This window comes from Petaurus breviceps, unplaced genomic scaffold (genome assembly GCF_028583685.1).
Source record: "Petaurus breviceps papuanus isolate PSGF00001 unplaced genomic scaffold, PetGlider_PUasm1.0 189, whole genome shotgun sequence".
NCBI classification, from domain to species: domain Eukaryota; kingdom Metazoa; phylum Chordata; class Mammalia; order Diprotodontia; family Petauridae; genus Petaurus; species Petaurus breviceps.
In genome coordinates, this window is record NW_027185809.1 from 22,075,862 (window position 1) to 22,100,170 (window position 24,309).

Consider the following 24,309-nt stretch of genomic DNA (forward strand, 5'->3'; position numbering starts at 1 on the left):
GAAAATGGGGAGGAGAGAAGGTGATCAGAATGAAATGCTCCACAGGTCAAGAAGGGAGAGAAGTAAGAAAAGGTCATTCAGTTTGGCAATTAAAGAGATCATTTTTTAACTTTGAAGAAATCATTTCAATTCAATGTTGGGATTCAAAAGCCAGAATGCAGAGTGTTTAGAAGAGAATGAGAAGAAATGGAAGAAGCAAGTATAGGTGAATTTTTTCTGAAGTTTAGCAGGGAAGAGAAAGAGATAAAGAATGACAGATAATGAGGATGGTAGGATCACATGAGAAGGTTTTGAGGAAGGGAGAACATGTGCATATTTGTAGGTAGCAAAAAAAAGGGGGACAATAAATAGGGAGAGACCGAAGGTGAAAGAGTGTTGAAATGATAGTGGGGATTAATCTGCTAGGGAAGATGAGAGGGGATGGTGATGAAGGGTGTAAGTGAAGGTGTTGGCCTTGGCAAGGAGAAAGGTCACCAATAAATCAGAGAAAGGAATGAAGGAGATAATCAAAAGGATATGAAATAGGAAAAGGAGAAGGAAAATCACTGGTAACTTTGAGGCAGGGAGTCTCACTTTTTTCAACTAAGTATGAGGTGAGGTCCTCAGTTGAAAAGGTAAAGGGAAGGGTAGTGCAGTGAATAGAGTACTGGCCCTGGAGTCAGGAGAACCTGAGTTCAAATACGGCCTTGGGCAAGTCACTTAACCCCAATTGTCCAGCCTTTCCCCCTCCAAAAAGCAAAAAAAAAAAAAAAAAAAAAAAAAGGTAAAGGGAGAGATGTCATGGGAGGCTTGAAGAGAGACAAAATTTGAATACCCTAGATGGTGAGTGGGATAGAGAAGAAGTGAGGGAAGCCTAAGGGGAGGATTGTTTTGCTTCTGTATCTCTTGGCATGTTTCTGATATTGAGGTCTTTAGGCTGGAGAAATTTTTGGAAAACAACTACATAATTTATCATCTTACTAATCAAGTCATCTGTTCCTCGCCTTTAAAGTAAACTTTGGTAATAAAATGTGATTGACCTGTCATTTACTATAAATGGGAACTCTACGGCTCAAGTGAAAGAACTCTTCCTACTCATCCCCACTTAATTGGCATTTTTCTGAAGCAGTTTGGCATTTATATGGTATTTTAATTTCTAACTTGCTCTAAAGTTATTTTTAAAGTTATTCCTTACAAATTTTTTATGCTCTGGCTCTAGATCATCACCCCCAAAGAGCAAAAAATTGTACAGAAAGAAAGCAAGAAGAATCAATCGTATCTGATGGCAGTCCAGGACTCAGTGTGTTCTGAACCACAACATTATTCAGTGGCAAGAGAAAGGATGTGACTTTGGAGAATGCTTTTGACCCTATTGCTGGGTATATACCCCATGAAGGACAAATAAAGGTCATATATTACACATATACATATACATAACATATTCATATTAATTTTGTGTGGTATCTTTTATGGTAAATAAAATGGGCTCCCCATTGATTAGCAAACTGATTAGTTAAACTAATTATGGTATAAAATGGAAGGAAGAGTCAATATGAGATCAATATGATATATTTACTGCTCACAAGTGGAGTAAGCAGACCCTGGAAAACATTATACATGAAGACTACAAAAATACACATGAAATGAACAATAAAGTGAAATAAAATGCTGAGTAATTATTGACCAAGCTTGGCCAAGGAGGATAGATGAAAAGGTATACTTCCTTTCATTAAGAAGTGGGGAACTGCAGATATGAAATGTTATTACATGAGAATATATAACTAGGCTGAGGCATGATAATAAAATAAATGGGACCTAAAATAAAAGATAAATAATTTTTTTTCCCAAATGAGAGATAATACACACACACACACACACACACGTGCCAAAGTCATAATACTAAACCTAAAAGATACTTAGTAAGCTTAGGGTCTGCATGGTTCAAAGTAATCTATAGGGTAGTGATATAAAAGATAAAAAATCAGCAGAGAGCACTGTGAAAGTGGCGACAGTAGCAATATAAATCTACTACCTTACCAAGTTTGCTTCAGGGGCTGTAACACTTAACTGCAGTTACCACTAAATGAACAGTTCCATTAACTGTGGGTGTATTTTCCTGCCATATTCTACCCCTTGCATGTAATGAAGGAACTAAATCCTTAAGGATTAGCAGTAGCACAGATTGGCACTGAGTAGGTTTGGCACCACAATCTTTATATACATACAAATTAAAGAGAAATAGAAGGGTCAGATGTTTGATTGTTGGTCATGATTTAAGAGGCACTTTCTAGCCCAAGTGTCAGGAGCCTAAAATTTTACCATTACTTTGCACTAATCACTGCCCTCTTCATGACTTTTTTTTTTAACTGAATACTCCTAAGAGACATTCCTTTTTTCCCATCATTTGTCACTAAAACCTTGCTGGGAATGAATCTAACATATCACTCACTCTTCCTTTTTCAAAGATCTCTCCTATGAAGATAGTGGGATTCTGACATTATATAGGTGGGGGCAAAACACAATAGGAAGATGGAATTACCAAACATGCACTTTGCTTAATTCACAACTTTGCCAAAAACAAATTCTGGAAGAGAATCAATTGTACCGCAATTACAGTTAATGGATTGGTGTCACTAGGAAAGAAAATCTACAGTGTAGTGACCCGGTCTTTTGCTGAATGAATTGGATAATGGTATATACAGTATATACATACATATATATATATATGTATATATATTTAAATTTTGCAGATGAGACAAAGTTGGGAGGCACTGCTAACAAGCTAGGTGACAGTGAAAATCCAAAAAGAATTTAAGAAATTGGAGAAGGACCCAATCTAACAAGATAAAATTTAATAGGGATAATATGAAGTCCTATACTTGGAATTTTTTAAAAGGACCAGGTAGCTGCCCAACACACACACACACACACACACACACACACACAATCACAATCTCAGTTATAGTCCTGCAATAGAAGAACTATAGCCTGGCCAGACCCCCTCTGTTAAGTTCTGAAAGTCACCATTTATGAAAGACATTGAAAAACTGGTGCATGACCAAATAAAGACAACCAAAATGGTGAGGGGACTGGAAATATAAAGGACAGGTAAAAAAAAAAAAAAACTAGGGATGTTTAGCCTGAAGAAGACTTGGTAAGAATTTGTTAACAGTCTCCAAGTATCTCAAGAGATAATGGGATAAAGATATATTAAATTTGTCCTACTTGACCTCACCCACTCAGCATAGAATAACAATGAGTGATAATTTCAGGGAGGCAGATTTAGGCTTATTGCAAGGTAAGGTTTCCTCACATTCAGAGCTGCCACCAAATAAAATGGACTGCTTTAGGAGGGTATAGATGACAAGGACACTGTAGAACTTTATTGTCCAGTACCAGTTATAGTAGATATCTATCTACCTAAATCTATATAGATATAGATACTATAACTGGTACACTATAGACATATATAAATGTGGATAGATAGAGTAGATGAACCTTGAATTCCCATCCAACTCTGAAATTAGTTGGCTCGGGAGTTGATGAAAGCTTCTTCCTCAATTGATTTTGACTCCAATTTATTCCATACTACCAACAAAGGCTGTAGAAGGGATGTAAAGACTAGAAAGAGTACCAACCTCTTCCTCTTGATCTTCCAAGATTTTATATATTTTTTATGCATCTATCTCATCATATTTCCAGTTCTCTATGCCTTTCACAGACTGTCCTTCATGCCCAAAATGACTTCTCTTCATGCCTCTGACTTTTAGGATTCTTAGCTTCCTTCATCAGGAAGATCATATACCACTCTAGAAACCTTTCCTGATTCTCCTAGTAGCTAATACTCCCATCCATCTCAAATTATACTGTGTTCATTTATCTGTTTAAATATTACATCTCCTTCGGGAGCATACAAGATTTTTGAGGGCAAAAGACTCCTTTTCTTTTTGTCTCTGCAGCTATAGAACCTAACACTGTGCCTTTTACATAGCAGGAGCAAAAGAAATGCTTATTTGATTACTTCAAAATTCACCTCATGTCCCACTACTTGCAGGAAGCCATTCCCCTAGCTGAAAGTCTCTCTCTTTTCTCATACTTCCTTGCCTATATTTATCCTTTGCCCAGGTATATGCAACCATGTATTGTACTTATTTATATAAGCTAATAAGTATGATACTTATTATATAAGTATATTAATATTAGTATATTATTATACTGATATTATTATATTATATAATAATATATTATATAATATTATATAGAAGTATAATACTTATTATAAAAGTATATTAATATCAGTATATTATTACACTAATATTATTATATTATATATGTTATATATAAGTATGTTATATTAATAAGTATCATACTTATTAACTTATTTAAATAAGTACAATACATGGTTGCATATGCCTGGGCAAAGGATAAATATAGGCAAGGAAGTATGAGAAAAGAGAGAGACTTTCAGCTAGCGGAATGGCTTCCTGCAAGTAGTGGGACATGAGGCAAATCTTGAAGTAATCCAACAAGCATTTCTTTTGCTGAATGGATTGGATAATGAAATTATTTTTATGGGAACAGCTAGGTAGCACCGTGGATAAAGCGCTGAACTCAGAGTCAGGAAGACCAAAATTCAAATCCTACCTCAGACACTTACTGTGTGACTCTGGGTACATCACTTAACTTCTCTCAATCTCAGTTCCCTTATAGGTAAAATGGGAATGATAATAGCACCTATTTGGTAGAATTGTTCTTAGGATCAAATGGGACCATATGTGTAAAGCACTGTGCAAATCTTACATGTTATTACATATGCATGTAATAATTTTATTTTCTACTAATTTATAATTGGGAGTTAGAGGCTGTACAATTTTTCCATTAGAGTTTCTCCATAGCTACACACACACACACACACACACACACACACACACACACACACACTTTGGTTAGTATCTCATTGGTATAATGAGAGCTGAGTGAGGAAATACCTTCTACAAATACAGATTAGCTACATTGTTCTACAAATTATAGAGAGCTACCTGAGTCCCTGATAGGTTGAGTGATTAAGGTAATATAGACAGTGTGTGTTAGATACAATTTAGTGACTGGGGGGTAGAAGACTCAAAGTTAACAAATCTCTACAGTAATTCTGGGTGGGACTTCAGTAGAAGCACCAATACAAGACTATATGGCTAATTCCTGAGGTTTTGACTTCAAAACATTAAAGATATGTTTGGGTGACAACTACAAACTATGAAGACAAAGTAGGCAGTAAAGTAAGAATTCAGCTGGTTTCTTAAATAGAACACCTATAGATAAGTAGGTATTCAAATCTTAGCCAGGACAATCTAAAGAGAAAACTTAACATTTTATAAAATGCATTATACACATGTATCTTCTAAGATGCAGTTTAAATTATGATGAAAATGTGGTGACATGCTGAATATCTGCTAAAATGTTGCCCTTACCTTCAGTAAAACTTCCTGTAAGAGTTATAACCACAAAAACTTTCCCCTCTGGCTCCAAATCCACCTGAAAGAGAAAAGGGAAAAAGTTTTCTTTTAAATGCACTTTTTTGATGCCAAGGTTTTCAAAAGAAGACTTCACATAATACATTACAGATGTGTTATCTGAAGTCTAAAGGGGGTAAATTACAACCATAATTTCAGAGCCATTTTCCCTGTGAACCCAACCTTGCATATAAATACCAGAAAGTTAAGAGAACAAGTGAAACTATAACTGAAGATGGGAGTGGTGAGAATCAAAACAAAAAGAAAATATTCCGTACTTTTGCTATGATTCTTTCCTGAAATACAATTGAAGCTGGCTAACAGCATAATTCACATATTCTTTTACTTTAAAATGTGTTATGTTACTCAAATCAGACTTCTGTAGTTAATGCCCTAAGTTTTACAAAACACTTTCTTCAACACACTAGGCATTGGGGAAATAATACAAGTATTATCAATAATTTTACAGATGAGGAAATGGAGGCTAGGAGTGATAGAAAAAAATGCCTTGCAAGAGTAAAGTCAACAAACATTTTTAAGTGCCTACTATGTGCTGATGATAGGAAGAAAGGCAAAAACATCCCCTGTCCTCAAGAAGCTCACAATCTATTGGGGGGTGACAAAATGCAAACAGCTATGTGTAAACAAGGCATATACAGAATAAACTCGAGATAATCCCAGAAGGAAGGCATTGACATGAAGGAGATCCAAAAAAGGCAAGATTGGGCTTAACCGAGGTTTGACAGAAAGGCAGGGAAGCCAGAAATCAAAGAGAATTTCAGGTTCAAGCACTGGGGACAGCCAGTGGAAATTCTCAGATTTGGGAAATGGAGTGCTGTGCATGAAGAGAAAGAAGGAAACCAGCATCAATGAAATATTTGTAACATATAAGAAGACTAGAAAGGCAAGAAAGGTAGAGGTTACAAAGAGTTTTAAAAGCAACAGAGGATTTTGTATTTCATCTTTCAGGCTATAAGGAGGAACACTTTAACCCAAGTGTTCTGACTCCCAGATTCATTTTCAATATATCACTGATGCCTTGATTATACTGACATATAAGACCCAGAAAGATTAGTGACTGTTTAAGGTCAGATAGCCAGTTAGGATCAGAATATGCCCATTAGTTATTTTAACAGAGCACAAATCTTTCTTTTTTAGAAATCAGAATGTGTCTCTTTTACAGCTATTTATCTTGTATTGCACATTGTTCTCATAATTTCTTCTTCCCCCACCCCCACCATTACCACACTGGTCCCTGTATTATAAATTCCCCTGGCATTCAAATTACTTGGTCACATGAGGCCTATGGCTAATTTAATAATTTCCTCCAAACAATCTTGAAACCACTTGTGAATTGATCATCTTTACACAACAGAAGCTCTCAAAATAGAGTTCTCTGGGGAAATGACTAAACTGGAGGTCAGCTTTTAATTGTCTCTACTCCTGCCTAAACTTGTCTCAAGTCAAAAATATATTATTTTTACAAGCTACTCCCTTGTCTTCAATATAAAACCCTGGCAGCGAACACAGAGAATCTCACAACATAAACTGCTGTTGGCAGACAGAGAGCTCCATGCTGCCTCAGGACAGACTGACAGTAAATACCATATCAGCAATCATCCAAACACCAGTCCTTGAAAAGAGCTATAATAATAGCCCTGCAGGTCAACAGAAAATATGATTCCACATTAGAGGTGTTTCAAGGTTTTCTTGGTAAAGGAAGGGGGAGATAGTTTCTAAAACACAATAGATTTAATATGGCCAGACTTTCATCTATGAGGAATCTATGAAATCTCTGTCACTTACTCCTTGGTATGCTGGGAAAGGAAACATGGGCTGAAGTTTCTATCCCCACTCTGTAACTTTCCCCACCCCTCATAATCTAGCATCCTTCAGCAGAGAAACTGGTTCAAGAAGACTTCTTCATACATAATACATAATACATACAAAACTAGTTAAAGTCTAGTAGAGTAAAAATTCTTTGATGGCAAGAACTATTTCATATTTTGTTTTCGTAGCCTCAGGGACTAACACAATGCCTTGTTTAATAAATGCCTATTTGGACTGGATTGGATTATGTCTCTAGTCAACATCTTTGGAAAGATGCTCTTCCTACCTATAGTCCTACTTGCCCATTTTGATGAGCAATATGGAATAGGAAATATCTGGACTCTTGAAGCAGCTAAGAAATCAGTATACATAAAATAATTCACATTCCTGCATGAAAATTATAGCACTCTAACAATAGATAAATAAATGTAAAGTTTAGGCAATCTGCAAAATGAGCCATATTCTTCTTTCTCCTCCCAATTCCCATCTCAGAGCTCCCCAAGCCTCTCTACTAGTCTGTGTTTACACTCAGAGAACCCATCAATTCTTAGAGATTCAACTATTATTTCTATTCTGATGACTCCAAATTTGTTGTTTGTCCCTCATTCTTGAAGAGGACCTATCGCATCAGGAAGGTGATGTTTTGAATTGTGAATTGGATTTAAATGAGGCAGGGCACTGCAAAGTCACCAGCTTCACTCTCTCCTCAGGAGCCTTCTGGGTTCAGTAGCAAGATATAGATCAGGATGACTAGAGATGCCCCTGGTTATAGTGAGAGACCTTAGTCTTTTTAAATTAAGGTCTTTCCCAGGTGTTAGTTTGTCTGAGGCAATGCCCATTCAGTGATTAAGGCTAGGCAAAAAATGGCCTCTTTTACCTAGCCAAAAAAAAAATCAATCTGGGGAGGGAAGACCCTCAGGTTTTCTGGCTAAAACAAAAACAATTGCTCACTTCCTAAGAACTGAAATAAAGGAATAAAGTGCCATAAATATCTTTGCTCCCCTAGAGCCAAAGCAGTTTGAAGGATAAAGGAAACCACATGCTTGGGATAAAAGCAAATATATGTAATTCCCCCAGAAGCCTCACACTATCATTATTACTATTATTCTAAATTATAATTTTAATAACAGTATTCCAGGTTTACATAATACTTCATGACATATTTAGCATATAATTCCTACCTCATCGGGTAAGATCACATCAACAAACATTTATTAAACATCCATTATGTACTAGGGGCTATACTAAGCTAGTAAACTGGTGAGAATATTATTGTAGTATTTTTAGAACCAGCTGGATGGTTCAGCGGATAGCATGCTATACCCAGAATCAGGAAGACCTGAGTTCAAATCTGGTCTCAGACACTTAGCTAGTCATAAGTCACTTGGGCAAGTCACTTAACCTCTGTAGTACCTACCTCTCAGAATTGATGTAAAGATGAAATGAGACAATATTTGCAAAGTGTTTTGTGAACCTTAAAGTTCTCCCACAATGGTTTAGAACTCCAGCCCTAAACCTAAAGTCTGAGAATAATTTATTGGGCATGAAAGGTCTCTGGTGATGTGCCACAGAATTCTTCCATCAACAACGCATCCTCCTATTACCCTTCAGTTCACCCACTTTACATCAGTCATTAAATTTCGTTTTATTAGATTACACTCATCATTCTACTAGGAAGATCATTTTTGGATCCTAAATTTTTTTCAACAAGTATTGTTATTCACTTTTATACAGTTCTTAAAACACTGAAGAAGACATAACAAAAAAGGGGAAATGCTCCTTAAAATGACTAAAAATTACATAAAATATTTGAGAGTCAATCTACCAAGGCACACTTGTAAAAATATAGTCACCAAAATAAAACTATGAATCTAAATAATCAGCGGGCTATTCTGTGCTCATGGCAGGGCCCTGTCAATATAATAAAAATGATAGATTTAAGTTAATGTATAGACTTAGTGCAATACAAACTTTGATAGCTTATAGAACTAGACAAAATAATAAAATTCGTTTGGAGGAAAAGGTCTAGAATTTTAAGGAAAGTAATGAAAATTAGGATTGAAGGGTAAATAGCACTTCCAATTTTTTAATTACACCATAAAGCAACAATCAGCAGAATTATTTGGTTTTCCTTATAAAAACAGAAAAGCAAACAAATGAAATAGCCCAGATAGGAAAGAATCAGAAATAAAATGAACTCAATATCAAAGTTAGACAAAGCAGAATATAAATTGCTTAGAGAAGAACTCCTTAACTAACAAAAATTGCTTGGGAAATTAGAAAGGATTTTGTCAGAAATTAGGATTAGGCTGCATCTCATACCATCTAACAAAATAAGTTTAAAATATACACATGACTTCTACATGAAAGGTCATACTACCAAAAAAAAGGCTAGAAAAGAAACAAATCAGGTACCTTTTATCGTTAATACTAAGGAAAGAGCTGATAACCAAACAAGGGAAAGAATCAGTCACAAAAGATAAAATAGATCATTTTGATTGTTTAAAATAGAAAAACAACATAAACAATTTAACTAGGAAAAGGAAAACCATTTAATGTGGGGGGAGATCCTTTCATAAAATATTGGTGGTCAGGATTGGCTATTTAAGATATAGAGGAAATTAATACAAATATATAAAAATGAAAGCCATTCTCCCAATGACTACAGTCAAAAAACATGAGTGAATATTGCTCAAAAGAATTGCAAACTATTAACAACCATAGAAAACACTACTCCAAACCACTAAGAGAAATGAAAATCAAAACAACCCAGCAAATTGGCAAAGATGATAAAGATGGGAATAATCAATGTTAAAGGGGCAGCAAAAAGACAAATAGGAATGTTAATACCCTATTTGTGAAGTTGTGAATCTATTCAACCATTCCAGAAACCAATTTGGAATTATGATTCAATAACATAACTAAAATGCCTATTGCTTTTGAGCTAGATATTCCAAAAAAACATAAATTTAGGTAAAAAGAAAGGTTCCATAAACATCAAATTATTTATAGCTGTGATTTTTTTTCTGGTAATAAAGAATTAGAAACCAAGTAGATGCTCATTGGTTAGGGAATAGCTGAACAAAGTGTGTTACATCAACATGATGGAATATTATTGCACTGAAAGAAATGATGAATATTAAAGTAATGTGGAAAAGCTTGCATGTACCAATGCAAAGTGAAGTAAGCAACAGACACAATATAAACAAGATACTCAATGAGTACAGTAATAAATGGATTAAAAAAACACAAATATGCAACAAGGCTGTGTAATTATAATCTTCCTTTGCAGAAGTAGTTAGTTTTGCTGAAATATTTTCCTTTTTTTTTCTGTTTCAAGGGATGACTCACTGGATAAAGGAGGGGAGAGGGTTATAATCAATATGAACCTTATATAATAACAATACAGAACAATAAAAATCCAAAGTAAAACAAGGATATGTTGGATTTAATTTGCAGAACCTAATCTTGTTTTTCATAGAACTCGTCTAACTCTTCATTCATTACAACAGAATGGTTCATAAGCTGCAATTGTTCCCATCATTATATTTTGTGCAAATGCTTGTCAAGAATGCTAAAACATGAAATTATCAAATGACCTGTAAAATATTTCTGGTTAACTTTTGTTGCATGATGAAAGGAATTCACTAATCCCTTTATTTGTCTCTATAAGGAAAAACATTGTGCCATCCTTCTGCTTAGCTATAGCTTTCTCCTTTAGGGAGGTTTTGGGTCATAGAATGTCAAAATTGATATAATCCCTTTGTAAGTATATCCACTCATTGATCACTGGGCGACAATCCCATGCTGAGAGTGCCAAAAGTCAAGTTATAATTGATAGATGGCCTAAAAACTGTATGTTTCTTGGCACCCTTTGATTTTTTGCTCTCCCCCTTCCAGTGCCACCAGCACTGCAAAAATAAAAAGGCATGAGGTGTCTAGGTGGCACAGTACACAGTGCACAGAGCACTGGCCCTGGAGTCAGGAGGATCTGAGTTCAAATCCATCCTCAAACACTTAACACTTAGTAGCCATGTGACCTTGGGCAAGTCACTTAACACCAAATGCCCTGCCTTCCCCCATCCAAAAAACAAAAAAATAAAATAAGATGAAAATAAAAGAGCATCACATGGGAGAGTCATTTTCTAATTTTTTTTGTTTGATAGTTTCTAATTTTTGTTTCTAATTTTCTTTTTGGTCTGGTCAATCCATTAATAAGAATTTATTAAGCTCTTACAATATGCCTGGCACTCGGTTAGGTGCTAGGGATACAGAAATAAAGAATGAAACAATCTTAATGCCTAATGTGAAAGTATTTGCAGATACTATATTTGATTGTATGCTGCCATGGGGGGGGGGAGGAGAAGGAGAGAAAATTTGAAACTCAAGGATTTGTGGTAATGAATCTTATAAACTAAAAGTAAACAAATTAATAAAGACCAAAAAAAAATGAAACAATCCCTTCTCTTAGTGAGCTTAGAGGCAGGTTCTAGTCATTGCCAGTACTGTGCTTGAAGCCTTCCCAGCATGGTAGAACCTGGCAAAGTTTACATTTGATTGGCATAAGCCTTAAAAATCCAGAGTCGCTTAACAAGCATCAGAGTAAGACTTTGTGGCATTTTATTAAATTACAAAGTTCTCCAAATTTTAACTCTTCCCTTCATTACTTTATTCTCTTTCTTTACTTTAATCACATCTGCTGCCTCCCACAGCATACCTATATATTATGTCAGCCTCTGGTTTCTTTTTCCTTTTGGGGGGGGGGGAGGCAAGGCAATCGGGGTTAAGTAACTTGCCAAGGTCACACAGCTAGTAAGTGTCTCAAGTGTCTTGAAGTCGAATTTGAACTCAGGTCCTCCTGACTCCAGGGGCACTGCTCTATTCACTGTGCCACCCAGCTGCCCCTTCTTTTTCCTTTTAAGAAAATATTCTTTCATCTCTATCAGTCTTCCTGGGTAAAGCAAACTTCTAGCCTCTAAGTATGCCCTGGCATAGAGATTCTTAACCTAAGGGATCTGTGGAATGACATTTCAGTAAAGTTTATTTCCTTTGAAATTCTATGTATTTTTAATTTTATGCATAAAAAATTATTCTGAGAAGGGGCACTTTGGCTTCAGACTGCCAAAGGGATCCATAGTGATAAAGAGCTCCTGCCCAAAAGAAACTCAAACCACCCTTGGAGAAATAATGCTTTCAATCCAATGAGATACATATCCAACAACCAATCTGCTTCTTCATTTAAATGGATGGAGCAGCAATGAAAAGAGATATTTCATTTTTACTAGACAGTCTATGTATCATCCCACATTTATGCTTAGTTGTTAGCATCTGTCTTCCCCCAGCTGGAATATATTAATAGATACAACCAATCTGAGCCAAAGTTTATATTGCAACACTGAGTATCATTTCAGACTCCTGGAGATGCCTGGACTTCCTTCCAGACTTCGAAACCCAAGTATCTTGTTGGAACAATCCTTTCCCTGAATTGCTGTCAGAGTGCCTATTTCTCACACAAATGATTCCTTTGCATTGCCATCCCTGGCTTGGAATGCCCTTCTTCCTCACCTCTGCCCCACAGAATTGCTTAAGCATCACTTCCTATACAAAAGCTTTCCACTGTTAGTGGTCTCCTGCTCAAAGAACCTTGCATTTCCTTATATTGTACTTTTCCATTTTATTTTTTTATTTTATTTTCTCTTTTATTTATTCTATATATACTTATACTGGTTGTCTCTCCCTCTCACCCACCCCCAGAATGTGAATTCCTTGAGAGTAGGGATTGGTTCATTCACTGTATTTGTATACCTTGCACAGTGACTGGCATACAGTAGGTGCTTAATAAATATTTGTTTATTGACTCATTGAATATATATATATATATATATATATTTCCTCATAGCAGAAGTAATGCCTTCTTTATATAAAACCTACTTTACTTGCATAATGTAGAATCTTCCCTTTCTTACTTTGCTTGACAGATAGGAAATAAGACAAGTTTGAGAACCTTTGCATAGTAAGATGATGTGTCTATGTGTACATTTGTTAAGGCAGTGAGGTGAGTCAACAGGAAAAAAATCTCAAAATTCTTGTGTATACTCACTACTGTGGTACAGTAGATAGAGCACCAGACCTGGAGTCAGGAAGATCTGAGTTCAAATCCAACTTCAGACCTTTGCTAGTCATGTGACCCTGGGCAAGTCACAACCCCTATTTAAACCTCTTTTCCTCATCTATAAAATAAGGACACACTGGAGAAGGAAATGACAATCTACTCCAGGAACTTTGCCAAGAAAACTCCATGGACTTTGTCCATGTGGTCACATAGAGTTGGACACAACTGAATGACTAAAACACTCACTATGTCCCAGGCACTGTGCCAAATGCTGAAGGTAAAAAAACTAAAAACTCTTTCTGGCCTCAAGAAGCTTACATTCTAAAGGGAGAGAAAACATGGATATAACTAAATAGTATAACAGATGGAAGGCAATAACCTTAGAACAAAAATAAATACCAACAAAAATAATAACCACTGGGGGTAAGACTCTCTGCAAAAGGTAGTGTTTGAGTTGAATTTTTAAGGAAGTCAGGGAATCTGAGGTGAGAAATACCTGGAAGGTATGGGGGACACCTAGTCCAAAGGTACAAAAAAAGCAGATTTTGGAACAATGTGTGTGAGCAATGGTGAAAAAGGCAATGTAGCTGGAACTTGGAATGTGGAGAGGAAAATAATGTGCAAGAAAGATAGGAAAGGGCCTGGTGAAATGAAGAATCTTCAATACCAACATGAAGAGACTGCTGGTGTAACAAGGAACCATTAGGGCTTACTTGATAAGAATATGAAACAGTCAGACCTTCATTTAGAAAAATCATATTGACAACTGCGTGGTGATAGGAAATGGTCATTAAGGTGAGAGATAATAGGGTTTGAATGAGGGTGGTGATTGAATGAGTGGAGAGAAAGCACTCTATCCAAGAGATGTCATGGGGAAGAGAACAAAAGAATGATACCCAGTTATTTATGTCAAATATACCACATATAAATTATCAAAAGTTGAAATACTTAAACCAAGTTAGCATTTTAAACTAACTAAATATTTTTCATTGCCCCTGAAATTAAATTTCTTTTAATTATAGCTGTTATGGCTTGTTAGTAAATTTCTCCATAGCTTTTATCTGGTGAACATAGGAAAAATTTTTAATATATGAATCTACAGTACCTAGGAAAAGTTAAACAGCTCATTATATCTTCATTCTAAAAGTAATATAATCTTAGCCATTATTAAACTAAAATAGGAACAAAAGAGGGAAGATTTTAAATTTGAAGATCTAATGCTTTATTTTTAATATTTTTTACAACTTATTAATTACAACTTTTTTAAACAAATTAATTACAATCTTATAACAATTAATTAAAACTACAAATTAATGATTTTTAACAACTCTATAGAGAGGTCACATGATTTGCACATATCTCACAAATTTGTAAAAACTGACCCAGAGTGAAATAAGCAAAATGAAGAGAGAGCAATATACATGGCCTTAAGAACATAAATGGGGGCAGCTAGGTGGCACAATGAATAGAGTACTGGCCCTGGAATCAGAAGGATCTGAATTCAAATCCAGCCTCAGACACTTAACACAAAAAACTAGCCTGTGACCTTGGGCAAGTCACTTAACCGCAATTGCCCTACCTTCCCCCCTCCAAAAAAATAGAACATAAATGAAGAGCTAGACTATTAGCAACTGAAATATCAATGAAGATTAAGGGGAAAAGATATTGAGACATTCCTCCCCTCTCATGACACAAAGCAGCAGATTGATTAAGGTAGATTCTTGAATACATTTTCAGAGACAGCCATAGGCATCAGATAAAGGTCTGATATTTAAGATATGAAAGGAAATAAAAAACAAGGGAAAATTCAATCTGGAAGGAGGATGGCTGAAATGACCATTGTTAAAAAAAATAGGTTATTAATAAAATATACAGTCAATCCTCAACTTTCACTATAACATTCCTTTAAAAAAAAACAAAAATCAAAAACACTAATGCTGATACAGTGAACTTATAAGAAATATGAGATTAGGCTCTTGATAGCATCAAAAACTGTAACATTTCACTAGAGATTGCTGAAAATACACTTTTCTGCATATAATTCTTTATAACAAAACACTAACTCTGGTAATATGCACTTTTCCTAACACAGTAACCATGAAATAACTCAAAAATGCAGTATGCAGAATAAAACTGGTAACATGCAAAATATTTTTTCTTGCTAGTACTTTCCTTCTTTTGGGGATATAACAAAAAATCGATTTGTTAGCACCAAATTCATGGCAAAAGCAGCTGCAGACATTCTAGCACAAAGCTTATCTTAACACCTTTATTTTCTCACTAATCCTCATCACTGACTTTGCATGCTTGGGCTTAGAGCCCAAAGGACTTGCTTTGAGGGCATAATTTCAATACAAAACTTGAATTTTAAAGGCAAACAATGAAAATATGGAATGAATGCACAGGGAACTCTTTACAATGGAAGAGTGAACAAGACCAGTGAAGCTCCTAGTAGGATACCAACTACTTCACAAATTTGGGCATCTTCCCTCTCATTTTTTCTCTACTGCACACACACCCATGAAAGTGAAAATGATGTTACTAATAAGATCATGTGAATGCTTGAAGGCCCAATTATTGAGGATTGATTGTATTATTTAAAAAAATTTCAAACACCCTATATAAAAAAGGTCCTGCCTTTTAAAAGCTTTCTTCTTAAAACAGACCTGTCAACTCTGTCTATACAGATACAGGTCATACAGTAGTAATAGTAAGAATATAAGAAACGAGAAAAAATAGTAATAATAAGCAATAGCAATAAGAGAGGGGGTGATTTGCATTTGTGATCAGGCTAAGTGCTACAGTGGAATAAAGATAGGCCAATATTAACCGCAAATATTCTGAGAATTAGCCCTCTTCTTTTTAAGCTGGGAGGAAGGACAGTACCAAGGATGTTAAGAAAGGAATTGAGAATAAGCTCTGGTAAGAGGTATTTAAAATTACTTATAGAGAGTTTCCAACTTAACAAAAGGACTGCATAGTACAACGTGTTTGCAACTTTAAATTATGCAAGGAAAATTAGAAAACTTTATATTCTTTGATACAGTAATCCCATTACTGGACCCACAGAGATTACTGACAATAATACTGGCAATATCTATCTGTACAAAAATATACATAGCATCACTGTCTTTAATAGCAAAATAATGGAAACAAACTGCTTGCTAAATGATTTGGAGAATGGCTATACGAATTGTAGCATATGAATATAACTGAATATTGTTGCTCAAAAATAAACAATCACCATGAGGCAATCAAAGAAGAATGGGAAAAGGTATGTAAGTGAATAAAACCAAACATACTATGCTTCTCATTTCTCCCTCCACATACACAATTACTATAACTATGTAAATTAAAACAACTTTAAAAGCAATAAAATTTATTAAGGGCCCTTTTTAATGAATGAAAAACTAGTGAAATATGAGTTTATATGTTCTTTTAGCCACAATCCTTTTATATTGCTTTATTAATCATTTTCAAGGATTGTACAGTGTGGCAGAATCAAACGAGTATGATTGGATTTTATATTATGTTTTTTAAAAATTTTATCAATAAAATGTTTCACTAAAATAAAATTACTTGCATAAAATCATTTTTAAAAGTCTTTTTTTAACTCAGGTATTTGGAACCTGAGGTGCCTTTTCCCCTGGCAAATTACAATAAATAGTAGTTAAGAGGCAACACCGGCCTTAGAATCAGAAAGACCTGAGTTCAAATCTGCCCTCAGACACTCATAGACCTGGCTTGAAGTTCCTTCATCAGCTTAGTCATACTCCATTTTGTCAAACTTTCTCCTAAAATGTGGTTCCCAAGCTCTACTGAGTCTAACCAAGGTGGGAATATAATGGAACTATCACCTCCCTCATGCTGGGTACTGTATTCTATTAATTCATTTGAAAAGCAACTTCTAAAATGACTTATTCTATTTCTGACTTTTGCAACATAACTACAGTATATAATCTAATCACCACGTGTAGCAATGTTTTTATGAGAAAAGGTATCATTAGCATGGCCACATGGGGATGGCAAGAACAGATATCCCTCGTCAGTGAGAACACCTTGAGTTTCAGCCTACTGCAGATGGTCATGCCTTTGGAGTGGCTTCAACAGCAACACTGCTTTGGGAGGAAAAAGATCATAAAATCATAAATGTTAAACTCAGAGAGACTGTAGAGACTATCTGTTCCAACCTCCCTCATTGCAAATGAGAATACTAAGGCAGGAGTTTTAAGTGTCAACGTAGGTCAACAAGGTCAACACAGAACTAGCAGAGCCAAGATTTGAAGCCATATCATCAAATTCCAAAGCTGGTGTTAGTGGGTCACACTGCCTCCTCAAGGAGAAGGGGATTATAAATTAAAAATCAATGTTTCAGGTGTTGGATGGTAAGGGGCTTTAAAGAGAGATTGCAATGAATATATACCCCAAAGGAATTTTTGGATCCCAACCAGATTCCAATTTTACCCTTTTTTCCCACCATGTGCCTGAGGATTGGCCTACCTCCTTTTCTACTGCTATTATCTGTAACCTCTGACTACGATTTCCTTCTCCTTTCCTGTCTATTTCAGAACAGAAGGAAGTTTCCTAAGTTTTATCTGAATACTCCTACCCCTGAAGTAAGCATATAACTTTAGAAGTTTCATTTTGGGTTGTTGTCATCGTTATTTTTTGAGGACTTTTGCTACTAACAAAAGATGGAAAATAGAATGTTAAAAGACTTCTACAGAACTAGCAAGCTTATTATATGAAATTATACAAAGTTAAGAGAATAAGAAAAACAATATACACAATGAATACGATGTAAATGAAAAAACAACAAAATAAATAAAATACAATGTTAAGTAACTGTTACAAGCAAGTTTGGTCTCAAAGAAAAGATATGAGAATGTATTTCCATCCTTTGAAGAAGAGTTTGAAACAGCAGCTAGCATTTATAGTAGGTCCAGATTTATATGAATAATGAATCCTCTAAAGTCATTGAATCGTGGGTTTTTGTACATGAAGTACTCAATCAAGATCCAATTATATTTCAAAGAAAAATCGGACTACTATCCTAGTCATTTCCAAATAGGTACTGACTCAATGGTTTTTATTGTGAAGTTAGGTCCAAATGTCTAGTTGAGAATATGAGATGTGATGGTGACTGGTGAAACTACTATTGGGACCAGTAACAAACCTGAAGAAGCCAGCAATATAAATGGATAGAAAAGTGATAAAGCTACAATGTTTACCTTCCCCAGTTCCATCCCTTCCCCACTTAACACCATCAGTGCTACCAATGCAGACGCCATCCTGAGAAGTGTAACCACAGGGCTGTAGAGGTAGTCTCAGGCTAAGGAGAAGAAAAGAGGAGAGAAGAAACATCCGAAGCGAATCAACAGGATAAAATGAAGAATTCCTGAGACCACAAACCATTCCTAAAAATTACAAGGGACATTTGTAAATTGGTCATATAAGTCAAGAACTACTTTAGTGGGTTATAGAGTATAACATTATAAGAGTCTCCAACTGAGCAAATTCCAAGAATGAACTTGGTTAATACTTGCCTAGGCCAACAGATTAAAGTGTGTTGCCAAAAAAAATTTTAAAGTATGGCAGATCCAATAATATATCATTTTTCAGGAACAAATCTCTTACCACAAGACCTCTATAGACAGCCAAGAGTTGCATGGACAATTCCATGTGTACTTTCCCAGGTGATAAATCCAACAACAGTAAAATCAATGACTGTTCTGTGCCAGAACAGAGTACAACTGTGACTCAGAAAGTAGCATTGAGGAAAATAGAACAGACAAACTTGAGTGTAGCAAACTTTCAGAAGTTTCTCGGCTTGGCTAGTGAAATGTTCCCCTTCACTATATTACTATCTGAAAGGCTACGGGGCAGACAAGCAAGAGGATGTATTATGAAGGGAACATGTTGGGTTCCCTTGACCTCACTAGGTATATTCCCCCGTCCTGTACAGTTACCTGCAAAGGTTACTGGGCAGGTAGCAAGAGGGTGTGTAATCTTTTTCGTTTATGCCTCCAGATATGGTCCTAGAATAATACCCTAATAAGTAACTAACCTTAAGCAAGGATAAATAGTGAACAGGATTAAGGAAGGCTCCTTCTACATTATCTGCATTCCTTTGATGTGGGATTTTTCTACGTTGTCTGCATTCTTTTGGGGTGTTCTACATTCTCTTAGGGAGGGCATAAAAACTCTGTGAGCTCCTTGCATCTTTGGCTCTGTAGGAAATGGTCCTGTAATAAACAGACTATTGATTACACCCCTGTCTCGTTATTCTCACCGCTCATTAGCCCACCAACTGCACAGGCTGCAGCACTTGAGTAGCATAATATACTACTTACAACTATGAAGTTTCAGGTGCACCTTTCCAGTAAAGATCTCAAATCACACTGTATTTAGCTTAAAGCAGAAGCAGCCTATCTCATGCAAATGAAGCCTATCTCATTCCTTACTCAACTCTTTTACACTTCATTTTGTTCTCCCTTCCTCTCCTACTTTGCTTCTCCTTTTTTATTTTTCTTTACTTTCTCCATGTCTCTCCATTTCCATTTCTAGGCCCTATGGTAGCCAATGGTACCAATGAGCTTTGCCTGGATCTGTTAGTGACACTTAAGGCTAAAGAAGATGCCAACCCCAAGTCTGGAACACAGGTTACTTACCTTAGAAAATACTTCATATATCAGCTAGGATGCACAGTGGATAAAAGGTTTGACCTGGAGTCAGGAAGACTTGAGTCCAAATCCAACCTCAAGTACATACTAACTGTGTGACCTTGGGCAAGCCACTTAAAAAAAAAACCCTCTGTTTGCCTCAGCTTCCCCAACTATAAAATGTGTACAATAATAGAACCAATCTCCCATGGTTGTTATAAGGATCAAATGGAGTAATACCTGTAAAGCTCTTAGCACAGTGTCTGGCAAATAGTAAGCACTATAGAAATGTTTCTTCTCTCCTTCTTTCCTTTCTTCTTTCCTTCCAGTCTTCTTTCTTTCCTACATAACCTCTTCACTTACAAAATATATATATTTCTCCATAGGGAATTTCAACCTTTATCTATAATCCACCCTAGAGTAGAGGTTTTTAACCTCGGGTACATGAAAATAATTTTGAAATATTTTGATAACTGTATTCCAATATAATTGGCTTCTGTTGTGGTAATATGTATTTTATTTTTTCACTTAAAAATCATTATTATAAGAAAGGTCTATAGGTTTACCAGCTTGCTAAAGGGGTTCATAACACAAAGTGGCTTAAACTGTCTTATGAGGTAATAGGTCTTCCAGGAGGGTAAGACCAGGAATTTCAGTATATATAGGGGAATGTTTTATTCCCTCCCACCAAAAAAAAAAAATATAAGACTTGACAGACCTTTTTTAATGATCCTAGTAGTTAATCAACCATGGCTACTGTGTGTCCATCAGAATCTAATGCAATGTTCTAATACAGAAATTGGAATTCATGAAGAATCTTAGGTTGTATAAATGGAAAAATTGCATGCCAGCTATGTAATCTTAAATGCCACTGACCATTCAAATTCTCAAATTTCAATACAACTGGACAAGTTAATTAAACAAATTTGGTATGGTAAGCAACAATAAGATTAAAGCAAACTGACATGTGACATACTATATCTGAAACTTTTATCTGAAAAGTCCATCTCTGATTGTATGGAAGACCTTCTGAAATCATCAAAGATGATGATTAACCAACCCACAAGTCTAACTGGCCTTCTTCAAAGAAGCAAAGTTACATAAAGCGTGAAGATTTTGTTTCTTTACCAATCAATTAATAAGAATTTAAATACACGTAACAGACGATATTCTGGGTGCCAAGATTACAAAAGACAAAAATGAAAGTCCCTGCCTTCAAGAAGCTTATATTCTATGAATGAGCCAACATATAAGTATATACAAAATAAAGAGAAGATTATTTTGTGGGGGGTAAACAGTAGTAGCTAGAGGATCCAGAAACATTTCATTTAGAAATTTCCCATACATTTAATACTATGGCTAATTGGCAGCCACTGAAGTTTCTGAAGTAGAGGAGTAACGAGTTCACATCTGTGCTTTAGGAAAATTACTTTGGCAGAATGGAGAAGGAAGAGACTTAAGGAAGGAAGAATTAATAGGTAACACTGCAAGCATCCATGCAAACAACGATCGGGGCATGAATTAGAATAATGACCATTTAATGGAGAGAAAGATACAGCTGTGAGTAGTATTGTGGAAAGAATTAATTAGTTATATGGAGTGAGGGGTCTCAAGGATGACACTGAAGTTGCTAAGCCTGGAGACAGATGATGGTAACTTTAAAAGACATAAGGAATGTTTGGAGGGAGTTTGAGATGCCTACAGAACATCTAGAAGATGACATCAGAAGAGAGACTTGGACTGAATGTATAAATCTGTAAGTAAGCTATAACGAGACAAAGTCAATAAATGAAAGAAAAGAGTAAGTGGACATGACAGGAATGAAAAAGGAATGGTTAGACATGTAGGAGATGAACCAAGAAGGAGCAGTGTTAAGAAATCCCAAGTTGGTTGACAGAGTCCAGTACTGCAGAGAGATCCAGAAGAGTGAAGATTAAGAAGTCATCAGATTTAGTAGGTAAGAGATAATTAGTGTGGTAGGATTAATATTCAAGATCCCCTGTCTCATATAGTTTAGGCTAATTCTTTTCCTAAAAGGCAAGGAAGCTGCCTCTGAGACTTGATTAGCCCAAAGGTCCAATCTACCTAACAGTTGAGGAAGCTTCCTGGTGGTCTCAGGATGTGCTAACATGGCTTTCTGATCACCATAAGGTCATCCAAGTGAATTTCAAGTCATTCAGGCTGCCCCAAGACCACACCCTATCCTGCTGACCAGTTTCCCTACAGAGGTGATATCTCCCTTCCCCTACCCAATCTGAGTGCTCTATCCTTCCTATATTATGTTGAATATCCTTCCTACATTATGCCTTAGAGAACCTCCTTTTGTTAACTATGGAATGACCTAGGTTCAGCCCACTATAGTTGGTAGTTTTATATAGAAAGCAGTTTTATTTGAGGGATGAAATCAAAAGTGAGACTGCAAAGTAAAAATTATTTTATATTTTTTTACAAATACATTTTTCTTTGTTACTCCTCTCCTGTTTTGCTTCCTCTCACTACATATCAAGTTTATAAATTATTACCTTAGGACTTCACAAGTAATAGTAACAATTCACATCTAAATTACATTTTATAGTTTACAAAGCACTTTAGTCATAACATCCCCATTTTATAGATGAAGAAACTGGAGCTTTAGAGTTTAAGTTACTTATCTGTGTCAGACAGCTAGTAAATTAACAGAAAACAGATTCAAATTCAATTCTAACCCCAATCCTAAAGAAAACAAAAACAAATTTATCTTTTATATAAATTTCCCAAAGCATCAACCTGCATAACTAATTTTTTTTTAGTGTTTCTTTAGTACCCTCCTTCAGTAGAGAGAATACAAGGCCTAGAGTTAGGAAGATCCATCTTTCTGAGTTCAAATCTGGCCTCAGACACTTACTAGCTATGTTACCCAGGGCAAGTCACTTAACCCTGTATGCCTCACTTTCCTCATCTGTAATAAGAGCTGGTGAAGGAAATGGCAAATCATTTTCTTTGCCAATAAAATCTCAAACGATCAAAAAGTCAGGAACTGAGAAAAACTGAACAACTATAGTTACCTTTAAGGGAGAAAAAAATATGTCAGACTCTTAAAAACATCAATTTGACAAGCATTTATTGATGCACTAATTACTTCATATATTACTTCCTAATAACTACCACTTATACAATGCTTTAAGTTTATAAAGTACTTTCCTCCCAACAAACATGTAAAGAAGGCTAGATAAGTATTATTATCTCTCATTTTACAGATGAGGAAACAGGATCTGAGATGTGACTTAAGGTCTCCTGACTCCAAAGCTAGCACTCTATCTACTATACCAGGCTTCCTTTCAAATTACACATTTAAAAATTGTACATGTAAACTAAAAATTAATAAATTGAAAATATGGGAGAGAGCAGATTGGAGGAGGGGATATTCCGTGGGATGGCTATTTTGGGGCGGTGGGTAGGGGAAAAACAGGCAGAAAATTTGTAACTCAAAATCTGGCGTAAATGAATGATGTAAATCAGAAGTTAATAAAGCATTTGAAAAATTAAAACAAATAAAATAAAATTTTAATAGTCATTTTCCAACATATATGAACAGGGTGTTCTCAAAGGAAGAACAAATGCTTCATATTATTAATAATTAGAAAAATTCAAACTAAAACAATCCTGAGGTTTACCTATCAAATTAGCAAAGATGACAAAAAAGTTAAGTGAAATATTAGCATACTGTTGGTGGAACTGTGAATTGGTCCAGCTATTGGGTAAAGCAATTTGGAACTTAGCCCCAAGTCATTAAAAGTGCATGCTCTGTGCAAAGAAATCGGAGAAAGAGGTAAAACATCCATATGTACAAAGATATTTATAGCAGCTCCTTTTGTTAGAGCAAAGACCTGGAAACAAGGCGGCCATCAATAAATTAATGGATGAACAAATTATGGCATGTGAATTAAAGGATTATTTTATCAGGAGGAGAATTAAGGTAAGAAGGGAGGGTATGTTGCCTCTCACCCCCAAGCCCTACAAAAATAAAAAGAAAAGGTCATTGAAGCATCTTTTAAAATATACAGAAGGGACAGAAATTCAGAGTGAAACAGACAAGTAGGACAGCTTTGAAAGTAATATGCTGAATTTAATCTTTAAAAAGAAAAAGCAAGTAAGTAACAGAAAGTCTGTTTTACATATCCTCTTTTGTTCTCCTTTGTCTATGGAAAGGATCTCTCTATAAGACCTGTGGACACAC

The 24,309-nt window shown here is 35.6% G+C and overlaps 1 protein-coding gene across 1 annotated transcript in view; it reads right to left on the minus strand.

Moving 5' to 3' along the window:
* Nucleotides 1-24,309, minus strand: part of PRKCH (protein kinase C eta) — a 335,555-nt gene that overhangs the window by 253,009 nt on the left and 58,237 nt on the right. Inside the window, exon 2 of the mRNA XM_069092033.1 lies at nucleotides 5,448-5,511. Within this exon, the coding sequence (XP_068948134.1) occupies nucleotides 5,448-5,511 (64 nt within the window). The remainder of the gene's footprint in view (nucleotides 1-5,447; nucleotides 5,512-24,309) is intronic.